Source organism: Palaemon carinicauda, chromosome 22 (assembly GCF_036898095.1).
Source record: "Palaemon carinicauda isolate YSFRI2023 chromosome 22, ASM3689809v2, whole genome shotgun sequence".
NCBI lineage: Eukaryota > Metazoa > Arthropoda > Malacostraca > Decapoda > Palaemonidae > Palaemon > Palaemon carinicauda.
Genome location: NC_090746.1, coordinates 21,995,135 through 22,021,660, shown reverse-complemented (window position 1 = coordinate 22,021,660; position 26,526 = coordinate 21,995,135). Strand labels below are relative to the sequence as shown.

At 41.6% G+C, this 26,526-nt stretch overlaps 1 protein-coding gene across 5 annotated transcripts in view; it reads right to left on the bottom strand.

Annotated features, from left to right (window-relative positions):
• The window catches only part of htk (hat-trick), a 152,257-nt gene that overhangs the window by 105,958 nt on the left and 19,773 nt on the right, over positions 1–26,526 (bottom strand). For 4 of the 5 annotated variants that reach the window (XM_068346044.1, XM_068346046.1, XM_068346043.1 and 1 more), the window contains exons 2-4: positions 24,159–24,206; positions 21,631–21,738; positions 9,282–9,441 (exon numbers count right to left, since the gene is read on the bottom strand). In XM_068346044.1, coding sequence (XP_068202145.1) covers positions 9,282–9,441; positions 21,631–21,738; positions 24,159–24,206 — 316 coding nt within the window. The remainder of the gene's footprint in view (positions 1–9,281; positions 9,442–21,630; positions 21,739–24,158; positions 24,207–26,526) is intronic. The other variant, XM_068346047.1, reaches the window with a different exon arrangement.

The following is a 26,526-nucleotide window of genomic DNA, read 5'->3' as shown; positions in this document are numbered from 1 at the left end:
GGGGTCCCCCATCCTTCTTTTGATGTGTATGTATACAGTGATACCTCGGTAGTCGAACGACTCTATACTCGAACAATTCGGAGTTCGACCAAAATTTTCGAGAAATTTTTGCTGCGGTGCTCGACCAAAAATTCGGTACTCGACCAGCCGAACACGTGACGACCGCATGGGCTTTGTGATGATCGCGCCATCTCGGCCACTCTCGCTTGTTCGGGAAGCATCAGTTCTCTCGAGAGCGTCACTCAGACAACGCGCGATCAGCATTCGTTGTGATTTAGTGATTTTCAGTGCTTTTAATTGCTTTTTTAGCTTTCATAATGAGTCCCAAGAAAGTAATGAGTGTTAAGGGGAAGGAGAAGAGGAAAACAGTGCGAACAACGATCGAGTTGAAGAAGGAAATTATAGCGAAATATGAGAATGGTGTACGAGTGTCCGATTTAGCGGTAGAATACGGAATGGCGAAGTCGACCATTTCTACGTTTTTAAAGCATAAAGAAATGATTAAGAAGGCGAATGTTGCAACGGGAGTTACGGCGGTAACTAAGCAAAGGCCACAAGTGATTGAGGAGATGGAAAAGTTGCTTTTAATATTTATTAAAGAAAAACAGTTGGCCGGGGAAAGTGTTAGTGAAGCGTTCATTTGTGAAAAAGCGTTGCATATCTATGAAGAATTAGTGAAGAAAAGTCCGAGTACCAGTGAAAGTGATTCATTTACATTTAAAGCGAGCAGGGGTTGGTTTGAAAAGTTTCGTAATAGAACAGGTATTCATCGTGTTACTAGGCATGGGGAGGCAGCTAGTTCGGATCAAATTGCAGCCGATAAATACGTGGGGGAATTCGATCGGTACATAAATGAACAAAATTTGATCGCACAACAAGTCTTTAATTGTGATGAGACTGGGTTATTTTGGAAGAAAATGCCAGCCAATACGTACATTACCAAGGACGAGACGAAGATGCCAGGTCACAAGCCAATGAAAGATAGGCTAACATTGTTGCTGTGTGCAAATGCAAGTGGCGATTGCAAGATCAAACCCTTGTTAGTGTACCACTCGGACAACCCCCGGGTGTTCAAACGAAATAATATTTGTAAAAGTGCACTACCAGTTATGTGGCGCTCGAACACTAAATCTTGGGTCACAAGACAATTCTTTACTGAGTGGATAAACGAAGTGTTTGCCCCCCAGGTTAAGGCTTACCTCATTGAAAAGAGCTTGCCAATGAAATGTCTTCTGGTTATGGACAATGCTCCTGCACATCCTCCAGGTCTCGAGGATGACTTGAAAGAAGAATACAGCTTTATCAAAATCAAATTCTTGCCCCCCAATACTACTCCCATACTCCAGCCCATGGACCAACAGGTCATTTCAAACTTCAAAAAACTCTATACCAAGGCCCTTTTCAGAAAGTGTTTTGAAGTGACCAGTGACACGAAGTTGACCCTAAAGGAATTCTGGAAGGAACACTTCAGCATCCTCAACTCTGTTAACATGATTGACCAAGCTTGGCGAGGTGTGACCTATAGGACATTGAACTCTGCCTGGCGTAAGCTGTGGCCATCATGTGTCACAGAGAGGGAGTTTGAAGGTTTCCAACCAGAGGCGGGTCCAAGCACTGCTACCCCTGTAATTTCTGATGACACTGATGTCGTTGAGGAAATTGTTGTCATGGGCAGGAGTTTGGGGCTTGAGGTCGACAAGGATGATATTGATGAGCTTGTAGAAAGCCATTCTACCGAGTTGACTGTGGAGGAATTGTTGCACCTGCAACAACAACAGCAGCAGGATCTGATTGTGGAGCAGGAATCTTCAGAAGAGGATGAGGTAAGGGAGGATGTTCCAAGTTCTCTCATCAATGAAATTTGTTCCAAGTGGGCAGATGTGCAGGCTTTTGCTGAAAAATACCACCCAGAAATTGCAGTAGCAAACCGGGCAGTGCATATGTTTAATGATAGTGTCATGTATCATTTTCGAAGAATACTGCAGAGGAGGAAGAAACAATTAACAATAGACCAGTTTTTCACAAAAGAAAAGAAAGCTGCTACATCAAAGCCTGTTTCTCCTCCAAAGAAGAGACAAAGAAGAGAAGAAACCCCTGAAATAGATCTGCCCACCCTTTCATTGGAGAGAGAAACAACTCCTGAAGGAGAACTACCCCGCCACATCATGGAAGGGGACTCTCCTTCCAAGCAGTAACCTCCCCCTTCCATCCTCTCCACATCCATCCCTGTATGCCATCGAACCGCTGCTCAAAGGTATGTTCACTACAGTACAGAAAATGGTTTAAAATTGTTTTATTTTAGTACAGTAAATGGTTTAAAATTGTTTTATAGGATTTTCTGACCAATTTCATACACATTTAGATAATTATTGTTGTTTAGGTACACGTTTTATTAATATTTTGGGCCTGTTCGAGTGCTTGGGAACGGAATAGAATATATACCATTATTTCTTATGGGGAAAAAAAATTCGGTACTCGAACAAATCGGAGGTCGAACACGGATCTCGAACGGATTATGGTCGAGTACCGAGGTATCACTGTACCATCAAGTCCATAGGAGGAATGAGGTCTAGACCTTTGAGGAGGTTCTCCTCTGCCACCCAAAACTGAAGATCCGTCACGTAATCATGTCCTATGGGGACTAAGGTGCCTTGGGAGCTGGAGTGCTAGTTCCACACGGAAGGGATTGTGTCCTAAGACAGCCGTTGGGAACAAGACGAATCAGGGATGTTAGGTGGCCTAGGAGGCACAACCACTGTTGGGCTGGAAGATCTTCCCATCTGAGGAAGGACCTTGCCACTTCTCTCAGTCAGTGTACTCTGTTGTCTTATGTCTACAGTCATACCGAGGTAAACCAGTCTCTGAGAGGGGAGCAGCGGTGACTTCCTCAGATTTATCATGATCCTGGGACCCTGGAAAAAACTTGAGAAGAATGTCTCGGTGATAAAGAAAGGTTATCGCCGAGTCTGCAAGAATCGACCGACAAGGAATCTTAAGAGACAAATGCCGTTCTTGTGTGCCCAAGATGACAGTAAGGCAAACACCCTCGTGAAGACCTGGGGAACTGTTGCAAGACCAAAACAGAGGACTTTCAAGTGGTAACGTCTGTTCTCGTGTATGAATCTAAGATACAGTACTTCCTGGAAGACTGATGGACTGGGATTTAGAAGTATGGATCTTAGAGATCCAGTGTGCACCTGAAGTCCTTTGGCCTTACTGCCTGGATGACTGTGTATGCCGCCTCCATCCGGAACGGAGTTTGTAGAACAAACTTGTTCAGGGGCAAGAGATCGATGACTGGTCTCCAGCTTCCAGACACCTTTTTCACAAGAAAGAGTAGACTATAAAAGCCTGGAGACATGCCTAGGATCTCTTGGAGAGTGCTCTTCTGCAGCATGGTCTGGACTTCAGCCCAAAGGGCCAGCTCCTTTATGGATACCTTTGTATAGAAGCTCAAGTCAGTAGAGGGAGATATTGAGTGAACGGGACGCAATACCTTACGCCGCTCACTGCGATCGTCCAGGGATCTGCCCCATGGAGCTGCCACCTCTGACAGAGGTGTTGCAGTCATCCCCCCACCAGTTGACTGGTGAAAGGATTGCCCTCCCTAGCGGGAGCGACAGCCTCGGCCACCCCCTCTACCACCTCTCTTTCCTTAGAAAGATTTGGGACCTTTCTGGTCTTTAGCCAGAAAGGATCACACCTTGTTGGTAGGTCCTGAAGCCCTAAATGTCAAGGTATTCTATGGATGGGGTTGATCTCTGGGAGGTTGAGTATTTTCTCCACCTATCAGCTGCTCTCTCTACTTCCTCTGGGTCAAAGAGAGTAGATCCCTGGTGGGTCGAGTTCCTCAGACTCATTACATACGCTTTCGGCACCTGCCTGTGGAATCTCCCTATCACAGTATCCCTTCTCTTTAGAATAGCATTTGCCCACAGGTTGACCACCTGGTGGGAAAGGAATTCCAAGGTCCGAGTACCAGAAAAGGGAAAGATTCCAAGGACCACCTTGTAGAATCCTTGGATAAAGCCTCGTATTTTACAATGTGGCCCAACGATCCCAACCGTAGGTCAGGCCACGAAGTAGCTTGCATGGCGTACTTTACGCGTTACTCTATGTTGAGGAGCTCAGTTGCCGAAAGTGAAGCTCTCTGCACAGAGACCAGTGGTAAGGGATTCTATTGAGGAGTCTAGGGTCAAAGCTGGAAGGGCCTCGTTCTTGATCTCGTATTATGAAAGTGGGAGCGCCCTTGATATGAAGCCTACCCTCAGAGAGCTGAATGCGCCTGCTACCTGAGAGCGAGCTTTTCTTCTGGCCGTTGTCAGTCCCTTCGACCAGAGCTAGACTGCACTGGTCTGAGGGGCCTTTGGGTGCCAAACAATTGTTCTTGAACCATGCTCTTGCCTTCCTGAGGAGTGGTACCAGAATCTGACAGCTTGTTAATGGATCTCATACAAGCAATGACTTACCAGAAGGGGTGTTCCAACTCCTTGTGCTCGGCTTCGGAGTGGAACTTTCGACTTGCTGCTCTGGGGAAATAATAATCTTCAGATTCCAGAAACTTATCTACCTCCAAGCTCTCACCCATAGGAGCCTAGGGTAGATCAAAGTCGGCAACAGGAGTAGGTTCTTTGGAAGGTCTCGCCTCGGGAGATCTATGATCTATCTCAGGTCCCAGTGTCTCCCTCAATTTTGCATTCTTAGGAATGTCTGAGTCTTCAGACTCTCTACGAAGAGGAAAATGCTCTTCCAGGATGGACGGTTTGGGAGAAGCTTATGGTTCCGGTAGAGCGTGACACTCAAGAGATAGAAGATTGCTCGTCTCTGGGTTATCTAGAGACAGGACAATTTCTAGGGGCTGAAGAGAGATCTCCTGGCATGAGCCTTTATCTCTACTCACCGAAGGTTGAAGCTGGTCCGCGTAAGGTAGAGTACAACGCGGCATCCTCCTCTTCTGTCTCATTGTCTACCTATCTCCAGAGTGTATCGGAGTAAGAGGGGTTTGACAAAGTCCGGTGCCATCCCGTGATCAACCGTATCTTCACTTCTGGGTCCAGATTTCCTCCTGGGGTCAAAAGGGCCTACAGAAGAGGATGAAAAAGATACTGTACTTACCTCTCTAGTGGGATCTAAGGAGTGGTTTGGATACAAGGCCGTTTCGGAGGGGCTGGAATGCCCGAGTTGCTTGGAGACTTCTGCAAGGAAGCCACCAAGGTGTTAAACCACAACACAACTTCACCGACTGACATAAGGTCTGGGGCGTCTTTTCAAAGACTTGGAGGAGGAGCACGCCTCTTAGTAGGACAACGTTTCGGAGCCTGGTCGATTCTAGGAGACAATCTTTCAGGCATCAGGTCTTCCTTAGTTGTTTGTAGAGGATGATAGAGAGAGATTGGAACACGCACACTAACTTGTTTGGTGGTTCTCTAACCCTTCTGGGAAGGGAATGGGTCTACTACTAGATGTAGCAGTTGTGGAGGATGTTTCCGGAGGAGGACTTGCGATCACTCGTGAAATTGGGGCTGGAACAAATTAAATCGGCAGTCGCATGTGCTAAAGGGCGCAATTCACGAGCAGATGTATCCATTTCATGAACAATTGACGGCGAGTGAGGAGGGAGCCTTGGGGGCCTTTGTAGCGTTATAGGGCTACGATCACACTTCAGAGGTGGTGGAGGAAGCCTCGGAATGGGGTAACGACGTTGCATCGGCAGACGACCCGTAAGTGAGCGTTGTGTAGGCGAACGCTTAACTAGGATACCCCAGGTAGTAAGGAAAGCAGGGGGTAGACGATAAGGTCCATTCGGAGATGGTCGTTCGAGCGTGGTTCATCTGGCAGGAGCAGCAGAAGGAAATCGCCGGGTTGGAGAGAGTAGCATTGATCGTGAATGCAAATACCTACTTCGTCCTCATAAAGAGGATCGTTTTGATCGTGGTCGTGAACATCTTGTTCGTGGAGGTGAACATCTTGTTCGTGATCGTGAATATCTTGTTCGCGATCGTGAGCGTTTTGATCGTGATTGTGAACATATTGTTCGCTATCGTGAGCGTCCTGCTTGTGGTCGTGAGCATCTTGCTTGTGATCGTGTCTAGCTCCCAGTCGTGATCCTGAGCATCTAGCTCATGATTGTGAGCTTTTAGCTCGTGAATAGGAATGCCTTCTCAAGGAAGAGCTTAAAGATCATAATGACCTGCAATCTCATGATTTTGAGCGTTTAGCTCGTGAAGAACGCCACCTTGAGGAAGAGCGTCAAAATTGTGATGACCTGCGATCTCTTGATCTATTGGCGAGCAGATGGAGAGGTGGCCGAATGCCTGACAAAACCCCCACCGACGAAACCCCCACTGACAAAACCCCCACCCGACATAACCCCCACCCGACAAAACCCCCACATGACAAAAACCCCACCTGACAAATACAAACTTTGCTAAATTTTAGTTATAGTCGGTCATTGTTTTTATTTGTTTACCTATTTATGAAAATTTTTGGCATGATGGCAGCTTAAACTATTTTAAATATGCATATTCAGGATCTGTATGAAACAAAAGTTGATTTTTAAATACTTTACTAAAAACAAAAGGTATCAAAATTAACAGTTTTAAAAGTATTTATTAAAAAAGATAAGATTACACAAACCTTTAAAAGCCTTTTGTTCAGAGATAAAGATATCTTTATTCAGAGCTTCAATTACAGTCCAAATTGTGGGGTGACTGTAACCCACAAGGTATTTGAAAGAATTATTCCATGTTTCACATAGGTTATTTGTACGGTCTTCACCATTAACAGTTGCTTCATACACACTCCATTTTTCAGGAGAAAATAATTGTGGGATTTGTTGTGATCGACGCTTAGTACCCGTCATATAAACAGCATCAAAATATTCCTAAAGATGTTCAAGATGGGTTGGGCAATTCAATTTAAGGAAATTTATGTCATCTTTGATTTTATCAGCTGGCAGAAAAGCTAGTCCATCAATCATTCCGCAAAAATGCCTAGTAGATTCATCTTGCTTGTAAACATTGCTTTGTCCTAAGCTTTGTACTTTCCTCCATGTATTCTGTGTCAGATGATAAAAGTATGTTTTAATATGAATATGAGGTACTAATATATTTTCAATTGCATTTAAGAGAGATTTTTCGAAGTCTGACATCGTAGTAACAGGATTCATATCTAACCCTAGTTCCTCTCCCTTTTCCAAAATTGTCGTAAGAAATTCTTGATAGATTTTCTGTAAGCAGTAGTTTACTTGGTAATAGGTAATTAGCAAATTTTTTGTAAGCAGTAGTTTAATGGTAATAGGTACTTAGCAAATTTTTTGTAAGCAGTAGTTTAATGGTAATAGGTACTTAGCAAATTTTTTGTAAGCAGTAGTTTAATGGTAATAGGTACTTAGCAATTTTTTTGTAAGCAGTAGTTTAATGGTAATAGGTACTTAGGAAATTTTTTGTAAGCAGTAGTTTAATGGTAATAGGTACTTAGCAATTTTTTTGTAAGCAGTAGTTTAATGGTAATAGGTAATTAGCAAATTTTTTGTAAGCAGTAGTTTAATGGTAATAGATACTTAGCAATTTTTTTGTAAGCAGTAGTTTAATGGTAATAGGTAATTAGCAAATTTTTTGTAAGCAGTAGTTTAATGGTAATAGATACTTAGCAATTTTTTTGTAAGCAGTAGTTTAATGGTAATAGGTACTTAGGAAATTTTTTTGTCGGGTGGGGTTTTTGTCATGTGGGGATTTTGTTGGGTGGGGTTTTTGTCATGTGGGGATTTTGTCAGGTGGGGTTTTTGTCATGTGGGGGTTTTGTCCTGTGGGGGTTATGTCGGGTGGGGATTTTGTCAGTGGGAGTTTTGTCGGTGGGGATTTTGTCAGGTGGGGGTTTTGTCGGTTCCCCGAGGTGGCCATGGGTTGATAATCGTTATCTGCAGCAGGTGAGCGTTCTATACGCGGGCTGGAATATTGCCTGAAGGGGGAGAGAAGTACTTGCGGGATATTAGGTGACGATGTAACCTGAAGATTACAAAAACCCTCGTCGTCAAGTCCGTCAGATGGATGAATGGTAGCCCTGACCTCGGAAATGCATGAAAGGGCCAGGAGAGGGCAAGAGATGGACTTTGCAAACATCTCTGGCTTCCCCTACCGAAATAAGTGGCGAAGAAGGGTCTCTCCGGCCCCCACGCTGAAGCTTCCTTGGAAGGTGGTAGAGAAACTCCAAGCGACAACCATGCTTGTAGCACATCAGAAAGTCAAAATGACTCCCTGCAACCTGAGGTGAAGGTGCTCCTCTAGGGTTTCCCCTAGAGGAGCACCTTCACAAAACCCCGGTACCATGAGGTTGCCATGTAGTTAACTGCTCTATGCTCCTACTCGATTGTTCCCGGAGGAAGGCAAGCGAGGAGCAGCTTTGGAAAGAGATCTAGGTGTGCGGGAAGAAGCAGCCCGAGGTAGACCCTGGGGGAGAGACCTCTCTTAGACATCTTCCTACAACAGCCAAATTTCCCCCACTGGGAGGCACGCCACTCCCTACACTCGTCACGAGGCAAACCCTGCTCGCAGCGAAGGCCCCTGCAGGTCGGGCATAGCGAACAAAGCTCGGTCTCAGCTGACGACATGAAGCACCCTTCACGACCAGGGCACGTATGCATGGGAGCATCAGAGAACAGTAACACCTGTAAAAAAAAAAAACTCTTGTGCATAAAGCGACAGTCTATATTGGCCAAGCATTGAGGAAGAGAGAGCGGACATACCAGTTCTCGACCAGCCAAAAGAAAAAAAGTTACGTAGTTCACCGATGAGTGAGTAGATACGAGTGGCTGGGTATCCCCCGGCTACATACTACATTCCCCGCTGTAGCGATCAGGTAGTTCCCACACAGCATCAAAAGTCTAATGGCTAACCTTCCAGCTTAGCCTAAAGATAATCCCTATACGTAACATAAGGTTTGTTAAAGAAGGAATAAATACAATGTAAATAAGACATAAAAAAGAACTGCCTCTGACAAGACGGCATCCATGAAAAAAAAACACACTATTGACCATAGGTAATACAGCACTACAAAAACATTCAGCCAAAACGGTAACAGTAAGCGGAGTAACTAAACTTGTGTTAAATTTTCAGGAGCCAGATAATGAGTACAGCAACACTGTGATCCATTCATAAAAATAATGCATTACTGTATATGATTAATGGGGCTAAGAACTCCCTTAAAAACATGATACTTTGGAAACAATTTTCCCCTCTATAAATTTATCTAGTAGCAAAAATATTTCAGCAACATATACTTACCAACTGTGTACTGACTGCAGTCTTGTATCTTGTTAATAATGGCATCTACATACTGATTCTTATCTGGATGGCTGGCCTTCACTTGGGCACCAATTTTTAATACCCCCTTCACCTGGTCATCGGATACAACAGCAGATCCCAAACCAAGTTTAAAAGTTACCTGAAGAGAGAAAACATTTATGTAAACCAAGATTTGGCATGCATGGCACCAAAAGCAAGCCTTTGATGTTCAACGAATACTAAATTCATGAATAACTCACATGCTAACACATTCAAATCAATATCAAAGTAAAGTCTGCATTCTAGAAATGGGGGGGAGGTCTCTCTTTCTCTCACACACACACACACAAAAAAAAAAAAATCAGCCCTACTGTACTAAATATTTCATAACCTACACTTAAATCTCATAATCCTCTAGTGATCCGATGACGCAATGACAGATGAAAATATTTTTTGCTGCAAGTAATCCAATGATGCGAATTGCCGCGTCATATGTAACTTATTTTCGGAGGAAATTAGGCATAAATACGCACGTCACTTAAGGAAAACGAAACTCACACCACGAGTCGGCAGATGGTCACAGGACATGTGGAGCCTAAAAGAAAACAAGTAGTAGCCGCACGTGCGTGGCAGGCCTATGCTGATCTTTTACTTCATTTAAGAGCTTAATCCATTTACTTTGAAATATGCGTCTTTTCACTTTTTTTTTCTTTTGGTGAATAGTGCATTATAAGGATTTGAAGACATTGAAGAGTATAAAGATTTGAAGACATTGAATAGTATAAAGATTTGAAGACATTGAATAGTATAAAGATTTGAAGACATTGAAGAGTATAATGATGTTAGAACTAAAGAATTGTTTTTTATGAAAAAAATTGACCTAGAATGGGTTTTCTTTGTTGGTCATGAATGCCATTTACATTATGTACATCAGCTGTGCCTCGTGTTGTGCATTTCTTTGATATTGTCAATAAGTGCTGGAAGATTAATTTTGAAATACTTAAAAAAAAACTTTATTCTATCATTTTTGGTAAAGATTTTACCGAGTTATGAATGTTTTTTTTCTTTGAGATTTATTTTTTTCATCTTTATGTCCGTCCTGATTGCCCGCATATTTCATCAAATTTGTGTTATAAACTGCTTAGAAATCCTAGCACAGTCACTGTGAGAAGTAAGAGACTAATGTTTGTTTTGCTTTTCGTGAAAAAACTAATTTAGACTCTCTCTCCAATGTGACCTATTTTCTTTAAAAGTATATTTTGCATCTTGTTTTTCTGTAATATTTCCTGCATTATATATGATTAGAAGACGTTGCACAGTAAATATAAAGACAAGAAAAGAATTAATTCCGTGAGTTGTGAGAAAATTACCCCGTTTGCCTGGTCTGTGTGCACCACATGATCTACTTTTGTATTTGACTGTGTACATAGGCTTGTATTTTTGCTTGTATATATTTTCATTTTGCATTTGCTGGCATGCACAGTCACGATAAGATCTCTTATAGCGGATGATTTTTTGGTTTTACAAGGCAGAAAACTATTTCTAATGTGCCTTGTTCCCTACATGGATGCTTTACAGTTTTGCTTTTTTTGATACGACATGGCTCATTAATTTCAAGTGGTAGCAAAATAAAAATATAAAGACGAGAAAAGAAATTAATTTTGTGAGGTCTGGGGGAAAATGAGCCCGTTTGCCTCATCTTGAAGTCACATAACCTACAAGTCCAAGAGAAGCTACAGAAAGAACAAGTACCTGACTATAACTTCTGGAACGAATGGTTGTGTTTGTGCGTATATATATAAGCGTATGTGTGAGTAATGTTGCGCATGTGAACGAAATCTGGTTACATTTACAGTACTCTTTTATGATTGAGTTATGTATTTCCATTTCTATTATTTTTGTCAAATGTATTTATAGCATTGAACAGGCATCATTTACACGTTTATCTTTATATATGTACATATTTATTATTTGAAAATTGTACAATAACAACGCCAAAAATGCTTAGCGTAGAAATGTTATTTGTATACTGTAAAGCATCAATATACAGTATCTTTTTATCAAGCTACCACCTTCAATCACTCGAAACTTTAAGGGAACGCTTATTGATACTATTATTTTACAAATCTTTAGATAAATTATTTGGCTTATTATTGCCGTTTTAATTTCTCAATAGCATTATTAGTACAGTGTTATGACGGAAAATGCTAGGTGCTGTTTTGAGCTTAGGCCTAGTGTATGTCTAGTGATAGCGAGAATATTTTATTTCTAGACAGGCTTGTGTGTATGTAAATAACTGCAATATACATGTATCATACATAATTTGAAAGCCTATTCCTTGCATTTTCCCGTGGTGTAAAGTTAAATGTAATATTTTTCATAGGTGAAAAAACTTACCAAATAGCTGAATATACGAAAAATAAATTTCTCCCATCTTTCACCTCCCATTGCTCATTTATTTATGTATGCCACCTATTGATTTTATTATAACACATCATAGAAAATTTCATCAGTTTTCAATGCTATACTAATGTTTTTCTCTAGCTTTATTCATAATGGAGTTATTACTTAAAATGTGAGCATATCTTTATTTCCAGGCGTAACTGAAATGTGCAAGTTTATGCTCTCGTAGAAAAATCTTCCTAGGCAGGTTTCTGCTCATGTAAATACCTGCAATATACATGTCTCATACATGATTGGAAAGCCGAATATTTTACTTTTATATGGTATATAAAACATAAAAGCATTCACTTCAATATAAAAAAATTTCGAAATTGCAATACTTACAGCGTTTATTAACAGTGATTGCTCAATATATTTCCACAAAAACATACATTTTCTTATTTATCAATTTCATTGGAAATTTAATCATCTTTACAATACTGTAATATCTTTAATTTTTCATTATTTTTATTTGTTACATTGTAACAATGAAAAACGTCAACATATGTAGGCAAGGGAAATCTGAAATATTTGCTCCAGATACATTTTTTTTTTTTATCCCTTTACATCTTACTTACCAATATATTTATTGAAAAGGAATGCATCCACGCAAAAGATCAGCCATTTCTACACTATTTGCATATTAGAAAAAAATCATCAAACATTTTAATTATTGCATTTTTTCATGAATTTCTCTTATAAAAACCGTTGAACATGCATTTTTCTAATTATTTTTAGCATTTTAGTTGTTTTTTTTTGCTTTTACATTAGTACAATGTTCAATCTTTTGCCAATATAATGCAACAAATCAGAAACTTTAATTTGTAATAGTTTGGACTTACTAATTAAAAAACTTTTTCGCGAATGTTATTTTTCGGCAAAGGACATATGATCTGTACCTCACCCCGAATTTTGTAAGGGCGTAGGCTAAGCATCCAAGGGTTAATAGATTTTGAGAAAACAATAAGTCCTTCCATCAAGATAGACTCCATGTTACTGGTCACTTTACTTCTGGTCTCCTTAAAAAGATAAAATATTGAACCAACTATAGGAGATCAGCTTCCCTCAGAAGACGAGATGCCTAATGCTACCTCCACTGCCTTGTGAATAGGGGGTGAAAATCTTAAAAAGGGCTATATGTTGTACTTAAACCTCTTGATTCTGTCTACTATGGATTCAACTGTTCACAGCACAGCACAGCACAGCACAGCGATGACCTTCATTTCCAGTTACATTGTTAGGTGGGAGGAGGAAAGTACAATTTGAAATTATTTATTTGCAGACCCAAACTGAGGAGAGTCTGAGAGAGAAATATGCAAGGATTTGCCCAAAGTTTTAGTACCGATGAAGACCAATACCCATCCTGTGAGGTACAGAGGCTACGATGAACTGTAACCATGCGAACACCTTTGACATCCAACAGTAGTGCAGATTCTTCTTTGATTTCATGTGAATGGAGATATGGATGTATGCATCCTTCTGGACTCCCTGAATCATGAGGATATGCAGACAGTGGACTGACTTGGTTTGAGAACGCATGCCATGTCTATCACTGGCCTCCAACCTCCCAAAGTGTTCAACATCCCAAGAGCAGACTGGAGAATTCCATCAATTTTGAGAGATTAATAAGACCTTCATCCTTATCATCAAATATAGACTTCTTTCACTACAGCAGTGCACTGAATGAATACCAAGAGTAGTGTCCAAACTATATCTCTTGAGAGGGAAGGGGGGGGATTTAAATCCTGGAAATGGGAAATGGAGGCAATAGCAATAACACACGACCATATTATTTATCGCTCAAGACTACCCCGATATTCTGTCAGGGATACCACATCATATAGTGGCCTATCACCAAGATGATACTCCACTCCTCCCCTTCAAACTCTACCTGGGGACCTTGTGATAGGTCTGGCTTCCCTATGGTTCAAACTTCAGGTTTCAAACCTTCCTCCTCCTTACATGAAAATGAAGGACATTGGTGATGGAAGATAATACCCACATCAAGGAAATTCTTTGATTTTCTATGTTGAAAGGACTTGCCATTAACTTCAAGTTATATTATCAGCCATAAAATAGTAGCCAGTTACACTTCAAAAAATACAAACACCCTCCCATAACTAATCTGCCCTAAACTGATTAATGGTTTGTACAGCAAGTCCTCGAGTTATAACTGCACGAACTTATATATTTCATGGATACAACGAATCTCCCAAAAATTAAGATTAGATTCATAATGCCCCGTAAAGAGGAACTTTAGTCATATTTCAACAAGTGCCCAATTGGAATAAAGCTTATGTCATATAGCCATAATTGAACTTTTCTAAAAAATGTATAGAATGACAATTGCAAATAACCACTAATAACGAGTTGTTATGCCTACAAAATCAAGACCCTTGGATTGTAAAACCATCTCGATAATAGTATTCCAATTATCTAAAACAAAAAATTTTCATTCAAGCAATACAAACATAACCAGGACAAGTTAAAATGACAAATTCGTAGATAATTTGAATTTTTCCTACCTATACAAACCTTAGCTATTTATTAGGGGGTTATACTTTTGGCGGAGCTGAAATGACGAGCCATTAAAATTTAGCGAGGGTTAACTACCAACACTGCTAGTTAGCGGGGGTGGGGTAGCTTGCTACCACTCCCATTCACACAACTGTGATTTACTGTAGTCACTTTGCTTGGAGGTAGAACTTCAAGGGGGATAGGGATGGCGGGCAAGTTTGTATAAATAGCTAAGGTTTGTATAGTTAGGAAAAATACAAATTATCTACGAATGTCACTTGTTCCGTAACTGGAATACAAACCATGCTATTTATTAGGGGTGACTCACCCATTAGGAAGCGTGGACGTCCCTGCCAATCTGACTTTTGGCTTTGCCCGGGGCTCCTTATCTGAGTATGTTAGTACTCAAAAATAATTAGTCCCTGCCCTCACTAAAACCTTGCTACGCAAGGTCCGCAGCCTACGCAAGCTATGTGTTGAGACATGCAGAAGTGTGACTGTCTAGGTAAGGTTATTCCGAGTCTATGTAGGAAAAACCTGATGTAACCAAGACTTTCCCAATGCCACCTCCTCAGGGTATGGGGAGGCAACAGTATTAGCTTAATACTAGGTACACAAGGGAGCATGGTTTACCTGCAGTGATTTGAGGTCAGCTTATGCAGAGAACCCAGAATGCTGCTTTCCCCACGAGAGGGTAGGATGAAGAAAAGAATAAGAGCCAGTCAAATCTTTTCATTCACGCTGACTAAAACCGGGTAACAGTGCCCTCAACCTTCTGCTACTTGTCCAATAAGGAGCTTGAGGTATACAACCAACTGTTCTGCAGCCACCACCGGACCGATAGAGATCGTATCAAGTTCCTGTGGGTCACGTCTTGCAGGAGAAAGGTTGTGAAAGTCACCTGGAGCATTCACATCCTTTCTTGTAAAACCTGCGTCACATAGTAATCTGCTAAGAAGGACCAGGGGCATAGCTATGCCCCTGACACTGTGAGTCATCACGTCAAGATGATGTTTCGGTGATCCTCCTCTAGTCTCTCCCAGTGCTGATGACAAGAGAAGGACACCAGTGGGCTGTTGCCGTTTTCTTTAGAAAAAGTCCCATACCTTACCCTGGGTACAGTAACGGATGATCTGGATCGTCCGTTACCGAGTGGAGACTTGTGTAGGATCCATCACCTCTGGAGACTGTGTCTGGCGACGTACTCAGGGACGAAACTGAACATTGTCTTTCGCCCTTCTCAATAATGGGCGATGTCGAAAGAGAGACCACGAAGTTCCTTGAATCGTATGGTTGCTGTCCGAGTGTGTAGGAACATTGTGTTCTTAAATCAGGAGAAAATTTGTTGCCTGGTGAAGTGGAACATGAGGTCTTTTTAGAGATCGGAGAATTTGAACCATGTTCCGAGATGAAGGTCTCAATTCCGACTGGGGAAAGGCAAGTTGTAAGTCCGTATGAGTTAGGAAAAGTTTATCGATGAGAGGCGGTCCCTTTCTTTCAGTTTGAAGGTGAAGGATCAAGGTTGAGTGATCATCTTTATATACTCGAGGATTCCGCTATTGCTGGAATAGAGGTATCGAGTGGAGAGACACTCTTTCACATGACACCAACCACACAAGACGTTATATTGCCTGGTAGACTGATGCTGAGGAATTCCTCAGATATCTAGACAACCTTTTCGCAAAAGAGGTATTGGGTAGTCTCCAGGCGTACAATCATAGCAAAGCTATAGCTTGTGGTAGATGTCGAAGTGGGTTGTCTGTGATGTGGAGAGGGTTCTCTTGGAGACTATCAGGAGCTGCAAAAGGTTTGGAGACCGTTCTGCATAATGCCATAGCGGAGCTAGGAGAGTCCTTGAGAGGTTGACCGATGCTCTAGCCTTCTTGAGCGTCCTTCTCCAGATAAAACAGGGATGAGACCGTTGTTGCCAGAGAGCCTTGGGGTCTAGGGCTGGGGAGCAACGGCAGCCTGAGATTCAGGAGCGTTGCGAACAGATCCCTAGTTGGAGGACCGCGTAAAGTCGGGACTTTGTCAGCTACAAGGCGATCCAAAGACCATTCGGTACACCTTATCTGAGATGCTGTGCACAGATTGTCGGCGAGCACGTTCTTTTAGTCTGGAACGAAGCGGGCTGATAGTGGTACCAAACAAACTTTAGCCCACCTTAGTGTTTATACTGTTAGATGGGAAGAGGCTACGTGCAAGTTCCTTCTTGCTTGTCGATGGAAGTCTCTATTTGGTGTGTGGTGTGTCATCCATTACATCACTGAATGGTCTGTTAGGAACCGATGAGGCTGCTGAAGGACCAGAAAGTTGGCCTTCATCTCTTAGATTTAAGTGAAGGTACTTTCGGACTCTGTCCAGAGGGCTGAGCTCGTGTGGTGCAGCACTATGGTCCCTCCTCTCTTCTTTTGATGTGTTCTAAGTGCAACCTCAAGTCCGAGGGGTGGGAAGGATGACAAGGTTATGCCGCTCTGTAGACTCTCGACGCACACCCATCCCTTGAGGTTTGTCCAAACTTCTGGTCCCATCGGGGTCAGAATGTTTGGGGGATCAAGGGTCTGATTCCAGTTTGACTCAAGTCCCTTTGGAATGGGAGTTGTTCTCGTTTTGAGAAGGTTTTGTGGAGATTGGTGTCTAGAATCATTCCCAGATACACCAGTCTTCTGGGAGGGAAGTAGGGAAGACTTCCGCAGGTTTACCCTGATCACTGGATCTTGGTAAAAAGACTTCAGAAGTTCCGGCGTTAATGCAAGGTTGCCACTAAGTCTGCTAAGGTCAGTCAATCGTACCGAAACAGAGGAGACAGAAGCCGATCCTGTGAGACCAGGATGGGTGTAGTGGAAAGACCAAAGAACAGTGCCCTGAGCTGGTGTTTCTTGTTTGTCTAGAAAATCTTATAACCTCCTAGATGGATGGTTTGGACCTGGGAGTAAGTGTCCTTTAGGTCCAGTGTGTAAATGAAGACCTGAGGTCTTAGCCCTTGTTCGAACTCCAACATGGTGTGGACATCGACCCAAAGGGACAGCTCCTTGAGGATCCTTCTGCATGGAAGATTGTCGACGCTGAAGTCTTGACTCGTGTTGTTAAGGATCAGACCCGATACAGTGTAAGAATTCTTCTCTGAGAGAGAATTCCTTTAACTAACAGATCAGATGCGAAACAGTGTAAGAATTCTTCTCTGAGAGAGAATTCCTTTAACTAACAGAAGGAAGGCAACGCTTAGCCTTACCATGTGCCCTAATGGGATTGATGCTATTCCTTAGAATAGAATCAATCTGGTGAATGTTAATCAATGGTTAACAGTTGGGTATCGTGGTTACTGTGCAGTTGGAGAGTGCTCGCAAGTAGTTCCCTATCAACGCGCCGTTGATGAGGGTTGTCGAACGTTTGCCGATCACTTTAGTGTGATGGTGAACGGCCAGTAGCAAGAAGTATGTTGTATACCTTCTGATCTAGGAAACTACAGGAAGAGGTTGACTAGTAAGTTCGAGTCACGAACTGCTGGCGAATTGCCGATGATCGGTGAATCGGTGGTCTGTGAGCCCATGGTGAGTTAGAGATCAGCAAGCTGATTATGGTCCCCCCTGGTTGGTCATAGATCAGTAAGCTGAAGATGGGCTGGTCAGAGATCAGCGAGCTGAGTTCAATGATCGAAGAAAGATGAGTTGCCCATCGGTGATCTAGTGATCAGCAAGCTGATGACTGGTTATTGACTAGCAATCGGTGATTGGAGCGCTAGCAATTGGAGATCGTTAGTCATTGGAGGGACTAAGAGGTCAAAGATCAGCGTTGAGTTAGCAATTGGCGATCTGGTGATCGACGACCTAGCGATCAGTAAACCGTGATCTAGAGATCAGACTATTGATGCTCTCCTGTTTACTGATGGTGGTATATCAAGGAAAAGAGAAACTTCAGAAGAGACAAGGACCAAGGATTCCCAGTTTCGATTCCCCTTGTAAGATGGAATCTTCGGAATCTTGAATCCTTCAGTGAAGCCTTTTCCTCTTTTCCCGGTAGCAATGTTATGTGTTTGCAGGGAGGAATGGGGCAATGGTAACCTGTCCAAAATGTTTTATTCCTTTTTACAGGCTATTGCGCGAGTGTGTAGGAGAGTACTGGAGCGATGGCAAACAGGATGATGCTGGTGCTCAATATCTGCCTAGAGAGCAGGCAAGTGCTGGATCTTAGGCAAGAGCTGGCACATTGGATCTGAGACCGCAACTGCGCAGGAAAGTGCGGAAGATTGCTGGAGTGCAGTAAGGCACTGCGTATTTTTGTGCATTATCCCCAGAATGCGCCAAAGCGTGTGACTGGTTGCGCAAGGGCGGGTGCATTGGCGTGTGCGTGAGAGTACTACGTAGCGACTTCTGGAGCGCGCGTGCGGGAAACCATCAGCGCCCACGCGCGTGGAAGACTGTCGGCGCACGAAAGAGCATTTGGCGCACGCTCGTAAGAGCATTGGCACTAGCGAGCGTAAGAGCATTGGCACGCGTGTGTGCGAAAGGCTATCGGGCACTCGCACGGGAGACCATTGGTGCCGGCGCACGGAAGGCCGTTGGCGTGTGCACGCGCGGAAGGCCGTTGGCACGCGCACGCGCGGAAGGCCGTTGGCACGCGCACGCGCGGAAGGCTGTTGGCGCGCACGCAAAGGTAGCGCTAGTAGGTTGGCAGGTCAGCTGGAAGGACGACCAGAAACTGGAATGAGCCCTTCTGAAGGGTAAACATTCATGATGGAGACCGTAAGGGTCCACAGAAGAGTCCAGGACCGAAGTTCAAGGACTAACAGCGGCGTAAGGTTGCGTTGGTAGATCGGTAGATCAGCTGGCAGGACGATCAGGAACTGGGATGTGCCCTTTGGAAGGGCGAGCATCCACCGATGGGGACCGTAAAAAGGTCCGCGTTGAGTCCAGGACCAAAGTTCAAAGGACTACCAGCGGCGTACGGATGTGTTGGTAGATCGGCAGGTCAGCTGGTTGGACGATCAGGAACTGGGATGTACCCTTTGGAAGGGCCTTTGAAAGGTCCATAGAAGAGTCCAGGACCGAAGTCCATGGACTAAGTTGCAGCGCAAGGTTGCGCTGGTAGGTCTGCTGGTAGGATAATCAGGAACTGATGAAGCCCATGAGGGCCAGTGGACCAGCAAGCTGGCCTTTGGAAGAGTCCAGGACTGAAGTCCACGGACTAAGTTGCAGCACAAGGTTGCGCTGGTAGGTCTGCTGGTAGGATGATCAGGAACTGATGAGCAGCATGATGCTCCGAAGAGGTGTCTCCATGAGTGGCCTCTCTCGTGAACGAGAGAGGTGAACACTTCATAGAAGAGACTTGAAGACGCCCATGAAGGCCAGTGGATCAGCAAGCTGACCTTTAACAATAGCGATCCCTCGAAGAGGAGTCTCTCTGAGTGGCCTCTCTCGCGAACGAGAGAGGTGAACACTTCGTAGAAGAGACTTGAAGACGGCCCTGAGGGCCGGTGGATCAGCAAGCTGACCTTTAACAGTAGCGATCCTCCGAAAAGGAGTCTCTATGAGTGGCCTCTCTCGCGAATGAGAGGTAAGCACTTCGTAGAAGAGACTTGCCAAGACTGTGCTCCGCCCCTGAAGGAAGAAAAACTCAGCAAGGGGGGAGAGAAGTCTGGGCGAAGGCAGCAACAGCAGTCGGAGACGATGAATTTATTGAGATGTGGGAAGTACTCCCTCGGAAGGGAGAAACAACCTCACACCTGGGGAGGTAACTTTCCCTCGGAAGGGAAGTTATCCAACCCCTGGAGGCGAACCTCCTTTAGCGTTCTAAGATGGTTATGTTGTCACGGGAGTACTTCTAAGAAAAGGGATGACGTCCATGACGACGTCCTCTGAGGGATGGCAGTGACAGCAGATTCCCCAGGCATGAAGAGAATAGCTCTGCTTCATCGGCAGTCTTAGTCGAACGAAGAAAAACTGCATAGGTAATTGGGAAAAAATAAAATTAATTATTTAACAGAAAATCCCTAGGGAGGAACTCCAAGGGAACAACGTAAAAATAAGTGTTGCGCCCTTCCTTCCCCAGTCGACATCCACGGGAGAAGGGGGGAGCGGAGTAACTGTAATAAAAACAGAATTACAAATATTTAAATCAGCTAAGAATATTCACTAATAGTGAGAACCACTGATCCTCTGAAGGGAAGTGTTCCCCCACGGAGAAAAGCTGAAAAGTTAAAATTACAATTATATTTCACTAAAAATAATTGAGACAAACAATCGGAAGAGCAACCTAACCCCCGCACGGGAAAGGAGCTTCCCCAATAGTACACAAGTTTTGTAAAGATGAACGACTCGAGAAGAGAAAGACCGCAGTCAATCTCTGATAGGCCACAAGCCCTTCGCTCAGAAATCCATGTCTCCCGTAGGAAAAGGAAAGGCGAAGACAATAGTTGAATGAAGAGGGTCCAGGTGATGACGATTCCCCTGCGGCGGCCGAGTTAACGGTTATATGCCGACGGGAAGACCAACAGACCAGAGAGGGAGAGGTCGTTCTCCACGAAGTGGAACTGTGCTGGCCTTGCTAATCTACGCAAGTGTCGTTGTTGTATATGTATCACACACACAGCACAAACACTGAAAAGGAAACTTATCATATTTCTATAAACATATATATACATAAACATTAAGAATGCTTTCATATACATACATGCATAAGAAAAAGTAAGTTAAAAGACAAAAATTAATGGCAGTCCAGAATAGGCGAGGAGGGAGAGAAGAAACAACCGCTCTCCATCCGAGCCAAAAGTAAAGTGACTAAATCACAGGTGTGTGAACGGGAGTGGTAGCAAGCTAACCCCACCACCCCAACCCCTGCTAACTAGCGGTGTGGGTAGTTAACCCTCACTAAATTTTAATGGCTCGTCATTTCAGCTCCGCCAAAAGTATAACCCCTAATAAATAGCGTGGTTTGTATTCCAGTTACAGAACAAATGGTTGATATTCATTATAAGAAAGTCAGGCATCTTGTGATTACAGATATATATACTGTATGAAAAAACTGTCAAGTTGAAAATATCATTGCATTTTAAGATTATTAGAAATTTGTTCAGTAAATTATTTAAGCAATTAAAAAAACCTTGGGAGCCAAGAAAAGAGAGAGAGAGAGAGAGAGAGAGAGAGAGAGAGAGAGAGAGAGAGAGAGAGAGAGAGAGAGAGAGAGAGAGAGAGGGGGGGGGGGAGAGAGAGAGAGAGAGAGAGAGGGGGGGGGGGAGAGAGAGAGAGGGGGGGGGGAGAGAGAGAGAGAGAGAGGGGGGGAGAGAGAGAGAGAGAGAGAGAGAGAGAGAGAGAGAGAGAGAGAGAGAGAGAGAGAGAGAGAGAGAGAGAGAGAGAGAGAGAGAGAGAGAGAGAGAGATTAAATTTTCTCTTACCTTAACTTTAACAACTTTAACAACTTTGTGAACTTTAGCTTCACAAAAAGCACCCTTGTACTTAGCAGACACTTCTGTCCCAACAGTTAAAAAGGGAGGGTCTTCCGGCTGAAAAATTGCAGAGAAATATATTAGAAATGAGAGTCATTTTGCAAGCTTTGTGATAAATTATGATTAAGAAAAATACAGAGAAAAATTGAGTTGTTCAAGTTCACAACTAGACATAATGAGTTACCCTCTGATAAAGTCTGAACATCAAATTAAATGATGGTAAACACTGTAAATGCTTTTTGTGCATATACTGTATATGAGTATACTGCAATATATAAAAAAATTCCACACATATACATACATACATACATATATATACATGTATATATATACTGTGTAAATATATGTATATGCATGTATGTATGTATGTATATGTATATATATATATATATATATATATATATATATATATATATATATATATAAATATATGTGTGTATATATATATATATATATATATATATATATATATATATATATATATATATATGTGTGTGTGTGTGTATATATATATATATATATATATATATATATATATATATATATACAAACTGTGTATTCAATTTGCAGCAATTACTAACCTAGTCTATAATTCTCAAGACTTGAAAATACAGTATACACCTTTAATTAAGATTGCCACAAACTCTTCACTGGTAAATTTCATCAGTAGTCACCAAATAAAAAATATAGTATATAACATCCTTCGTGCAATACATGGTTTACTCCCTTGACTTGACAAAAATTCCTTAAAAATTCCCAACAAATTCGACCTGAATTAAATTGAGCAGTAATAAAAATTCTACTAAAGGGAGCCAAACTCATTGCTTGTAAAGTTGAAACTGAAAGAATGTAGAATACCAAACTACATTATGGCAAGAAATCTTTAAAAAAAACAAGTAAAAAATTCATGGGAGAGACAGTAACCATAACCACGAAACTTTCAGTAGGATCCATTCTAATGACTCTGACAAACATTTTAAATTCCAATTTTTCAAAGAGCTCGTTTCCTCAAATACCTTACTGCACAGCATCAACAATTTCCATTCCAATATACTTTTTAGTTGAACACAGTGCAAATTCACAACCAGTTTTATGAGGACATAGTTCCGTGTTTATCTCAAATGGAAAATCTTTTGCGCTAATATAATAAACAAGAAAAAATTAAACATTCCAATTGAACATGAAAATAACGACCACAAATGTAGGTCTTAGAATGACTCTATACCAAAACCCTTTTATTTACCAGAACACCAAATGTCATCCATTACATATAAACCGTGACACAAATAAAAAGACTGTGCATCAAACATATTAAATATTCTTTCAGTATTGTGACAATCAGTTTCAGCTTCAATATCAAGAATATGCTCATCCACTTTAAAACCTTAAATGATAAATCTGCCATGTTGTTTTCCTCATCAGTTTTACATAAATAAATTCTCTTACTCTGTACATCACCGGTGGAATGTTTGCTAAATTAAATTATATACTGTCCATTCATTCATCAATTTCAAACAATTTACATCGTTTAACACTGTACCAATTTTAACATTGTCTTACGAAATGCACAAGAGAAATGTTGGTGTATCCAATACAAAGAAAAGTTTAAAAAGTGCTCATAGGCCAGGCTGGGATACCAACATTCCTTGAAACCACCCTCACATGCAAATGAGATCTTGAAAATGCAAAGAATACAAAGAATATCAACAATATACTGAGTAAATAGAACAGCAAAGAGCTGAAAAACTACCTTCCACTATATTTAGGAATGGAGGATAGTGAAGAAAATATAACTACTGTAAACCAGGAAAAAATCAATATATTAAACCAATATCAAAGTACAATATCTCCCTTATAAACAGAAACAGATCTTGACATGAAAAAATATACAAATGCAATCACCTATAACTAATGGCTACGCAAAACTTCTCAACTTCAAGTGCTGTAGCAGCCATAATCTATCAACCCAAACCTTTAGCCACTTTTTGAAACCACAGGCCACTGTTTACTCTCAAGTACAATTCCCCAACCAACTTTGCCACTAAAGTATTCTGACATTAGCATGAGGGTTATCCACTGGCAGGGTCACAATGCTTTATATTTGCCCAGAGCAAGTTATCATGTAAGGGTCTTAGCAGAGAATAATTACATTAATTCTCCAAACCCAAAAAGCATTACACAGTGCACCCAAGTAATAACTACCTCTTCAACTCTTCAAAGTCTACATATTACTTTTCACACCCTAACCTACTGGAAGAGATATTGGGTCATGCAATATTCTGTAAATAAAAATCAGGGTAGAGGGTGACAGATACAACCTGGTTGGCACACAAATGACCTCCTGCTATCTCTACTAATCATCATCTGTGAAGAGCATGAGCAAAAGGATATGTTGGCCAAGTCTCTACTATACAGTAGCTCATCTACAGGCAGTTTAATGTACAATAATACACTCAACTACAATTACTATAGCTTACCTTCTTTTTATAAGGTTGTACAACAGCTGCTTCAGTGATATCCATCCTCTGTAAGAAAACAATACAGTAATGTACTGTACAAATGGATGGCCAACTAATCTACCAACCCCAACAGCTAAATTTTACTAAGGACCTGGAAATATGCTGTGTTGCACTCATGACCTAAAAAAGGTCTAAAACCTTGGCATACCAAGAATGCACATCTAATATTTACATAGAAACCAGGAACTACAGGATATACAAAACAGAGGATATCCTAACCCTTAAAACTTAAAAAACATCTAAACTACTATTGCCTAGGATCTCTCTACAAGTCAATTGGCCTGAACATGTAGATTATTAGACAACAATAACCTATGTAACCTACATTTAACCCAAAGAAGGATGACAAGATTACATTTTTGGAAAGGATGTTAACAGCAGTAATGTGCCTTTACATGGAATGATGTACTTACCAATAATAACTAGTGCACATATATGACAGGAAAATCTACAATATATACAGTGGGACTAGAAAGTAAAAAATTAAATAAAATACTGAACTATACTAAAACAGCAAACCCAAATCTAAGAAAACCAAGATAAGCATAACACGTGTACATGAACCTATCTTGGAATAATGAAAACTCCCCATTTAACGAATACAACGTTGTGATAAACGCTCCTGTGGACAATCTAATACCAGAATGATGTATTGAAACTAATATCTTTAACTGGCTTGTGGTGGCTGAGGAGCATATTTCACATCCATAACTAATTTAGGAAAAAATCAAAGCCTTTATAATTTTAAAATGGTATTGCGGTCTGGCCCCTATGATGTACGGGGCAATACTTTTAAAACATTCAGAGCCTCAAGACATTTAGCTTTTAATGCTTTTAAGTGAGAAACCCACGTAGGCCTACAATAAAATATCAAACCTAATAATTTAACTTCACTGAGATCCGTTGACCTTTAATTTATATATCTGGGTCTGGATGCACTCCCCAGATACAACAGAAATGGACAATAGTAGTTTTCCTATTCGAGAACTTAAATCCATTCATATTGGCCCACTGGATAATTTTTTTGTCAATTGAGAGTTGTATTTTTCTCTCAACCATTGCCATTCTAGCTCCAGAAAATGATATGGATAGATCATCCACAAATAATGTTAAGAGAACATCCCAGGGAATGACTGAGGATATCCCATTAATTGCTAGTGCAAACAGGGTTACACTCAGCACAACCCTGAGGAACTCCTCCTTCCTGGCATTTACCCTGATAGAGTTTCCCCTACTCTCACTTGAAAAACCATGTGAAAGAAATGACTGAATAAATAGTGGTAGCTCTCCTCTTAATCCAAATTCATGAATTGTTTTAAGTATACCATATCTCCATGTGGGATCATATGCCTTTTCAAAATAAAAAAAGACTGCTGTTTGGAAGCAAAGGCTTCACAAATAGAGGACTCAAGTCGTATCAACACATCAGTCGTTGAGTGCATTTTTCTGAATCCACATTGAATGGGTGGTAAAATACCGTTCTTTTCTAGGTACCACATCAGTCTTACATTGACCATCTTCTCCATGATTTTACATGAACAAGATGTCAACGTAATTGGCCTATGATTTGCTGCTAAAACCTTGTCCTTACCAGGTTTTAAAAAGGCTAAAATGATGGCTAGTTCCCAAACACTTGCATAACTATGACCATGCCATATTCTATTAATAATGTTTAAAATAAATAACTTTGTATCAAAATGTACATGTTCAATCATTGCATATGGAATTCCATCAGGTCCAGGCGCTGTATCGTTACAATTAGCAAGTGCGGAATCAAATTCTCTTTCAGTAAAATTAGAATTATATGACTCTTCCCTTTCTGTTGCAAAATTTAAAATTTTCTTTTCTTCAATGCTCCTATACTGGTGACCATGAGCTGATTCACACTTGCATGATACATTTGAAAAATGATCAGCCAGGGCATTGCTAACATCATTTGCTTCAGTCACATATTGACCGTTCACCTTCAACGCTGGTGGTGGGTTTGGGGTAAACTTGCCTGCAATCTTTATTATTTTCCTCCATACAGAAGATGGTGTTCTACTGTTAATGGAGGAAACAAAAGACACCCAAGACTGGCGTCTAGCTTCTCTCATGGCACGACGGAACTGTGCTCTACACTTTGTGTATGCTATTAAATTTTCCTCGGTACGGTGTCTACGCAATCTAGTTAAGAGATTTTCTGGTGGCCGTGTGCAAGGCAGTTAATTCTGAAGACCACCACGGGACTGGTCGTCGTTTGAATAATCCTGTGGTTTTGGGAATGTAATTGACTCCTGCTGTATGGAGAGTTCCATTCAGTAGGTCTATGACATCATCAATACTT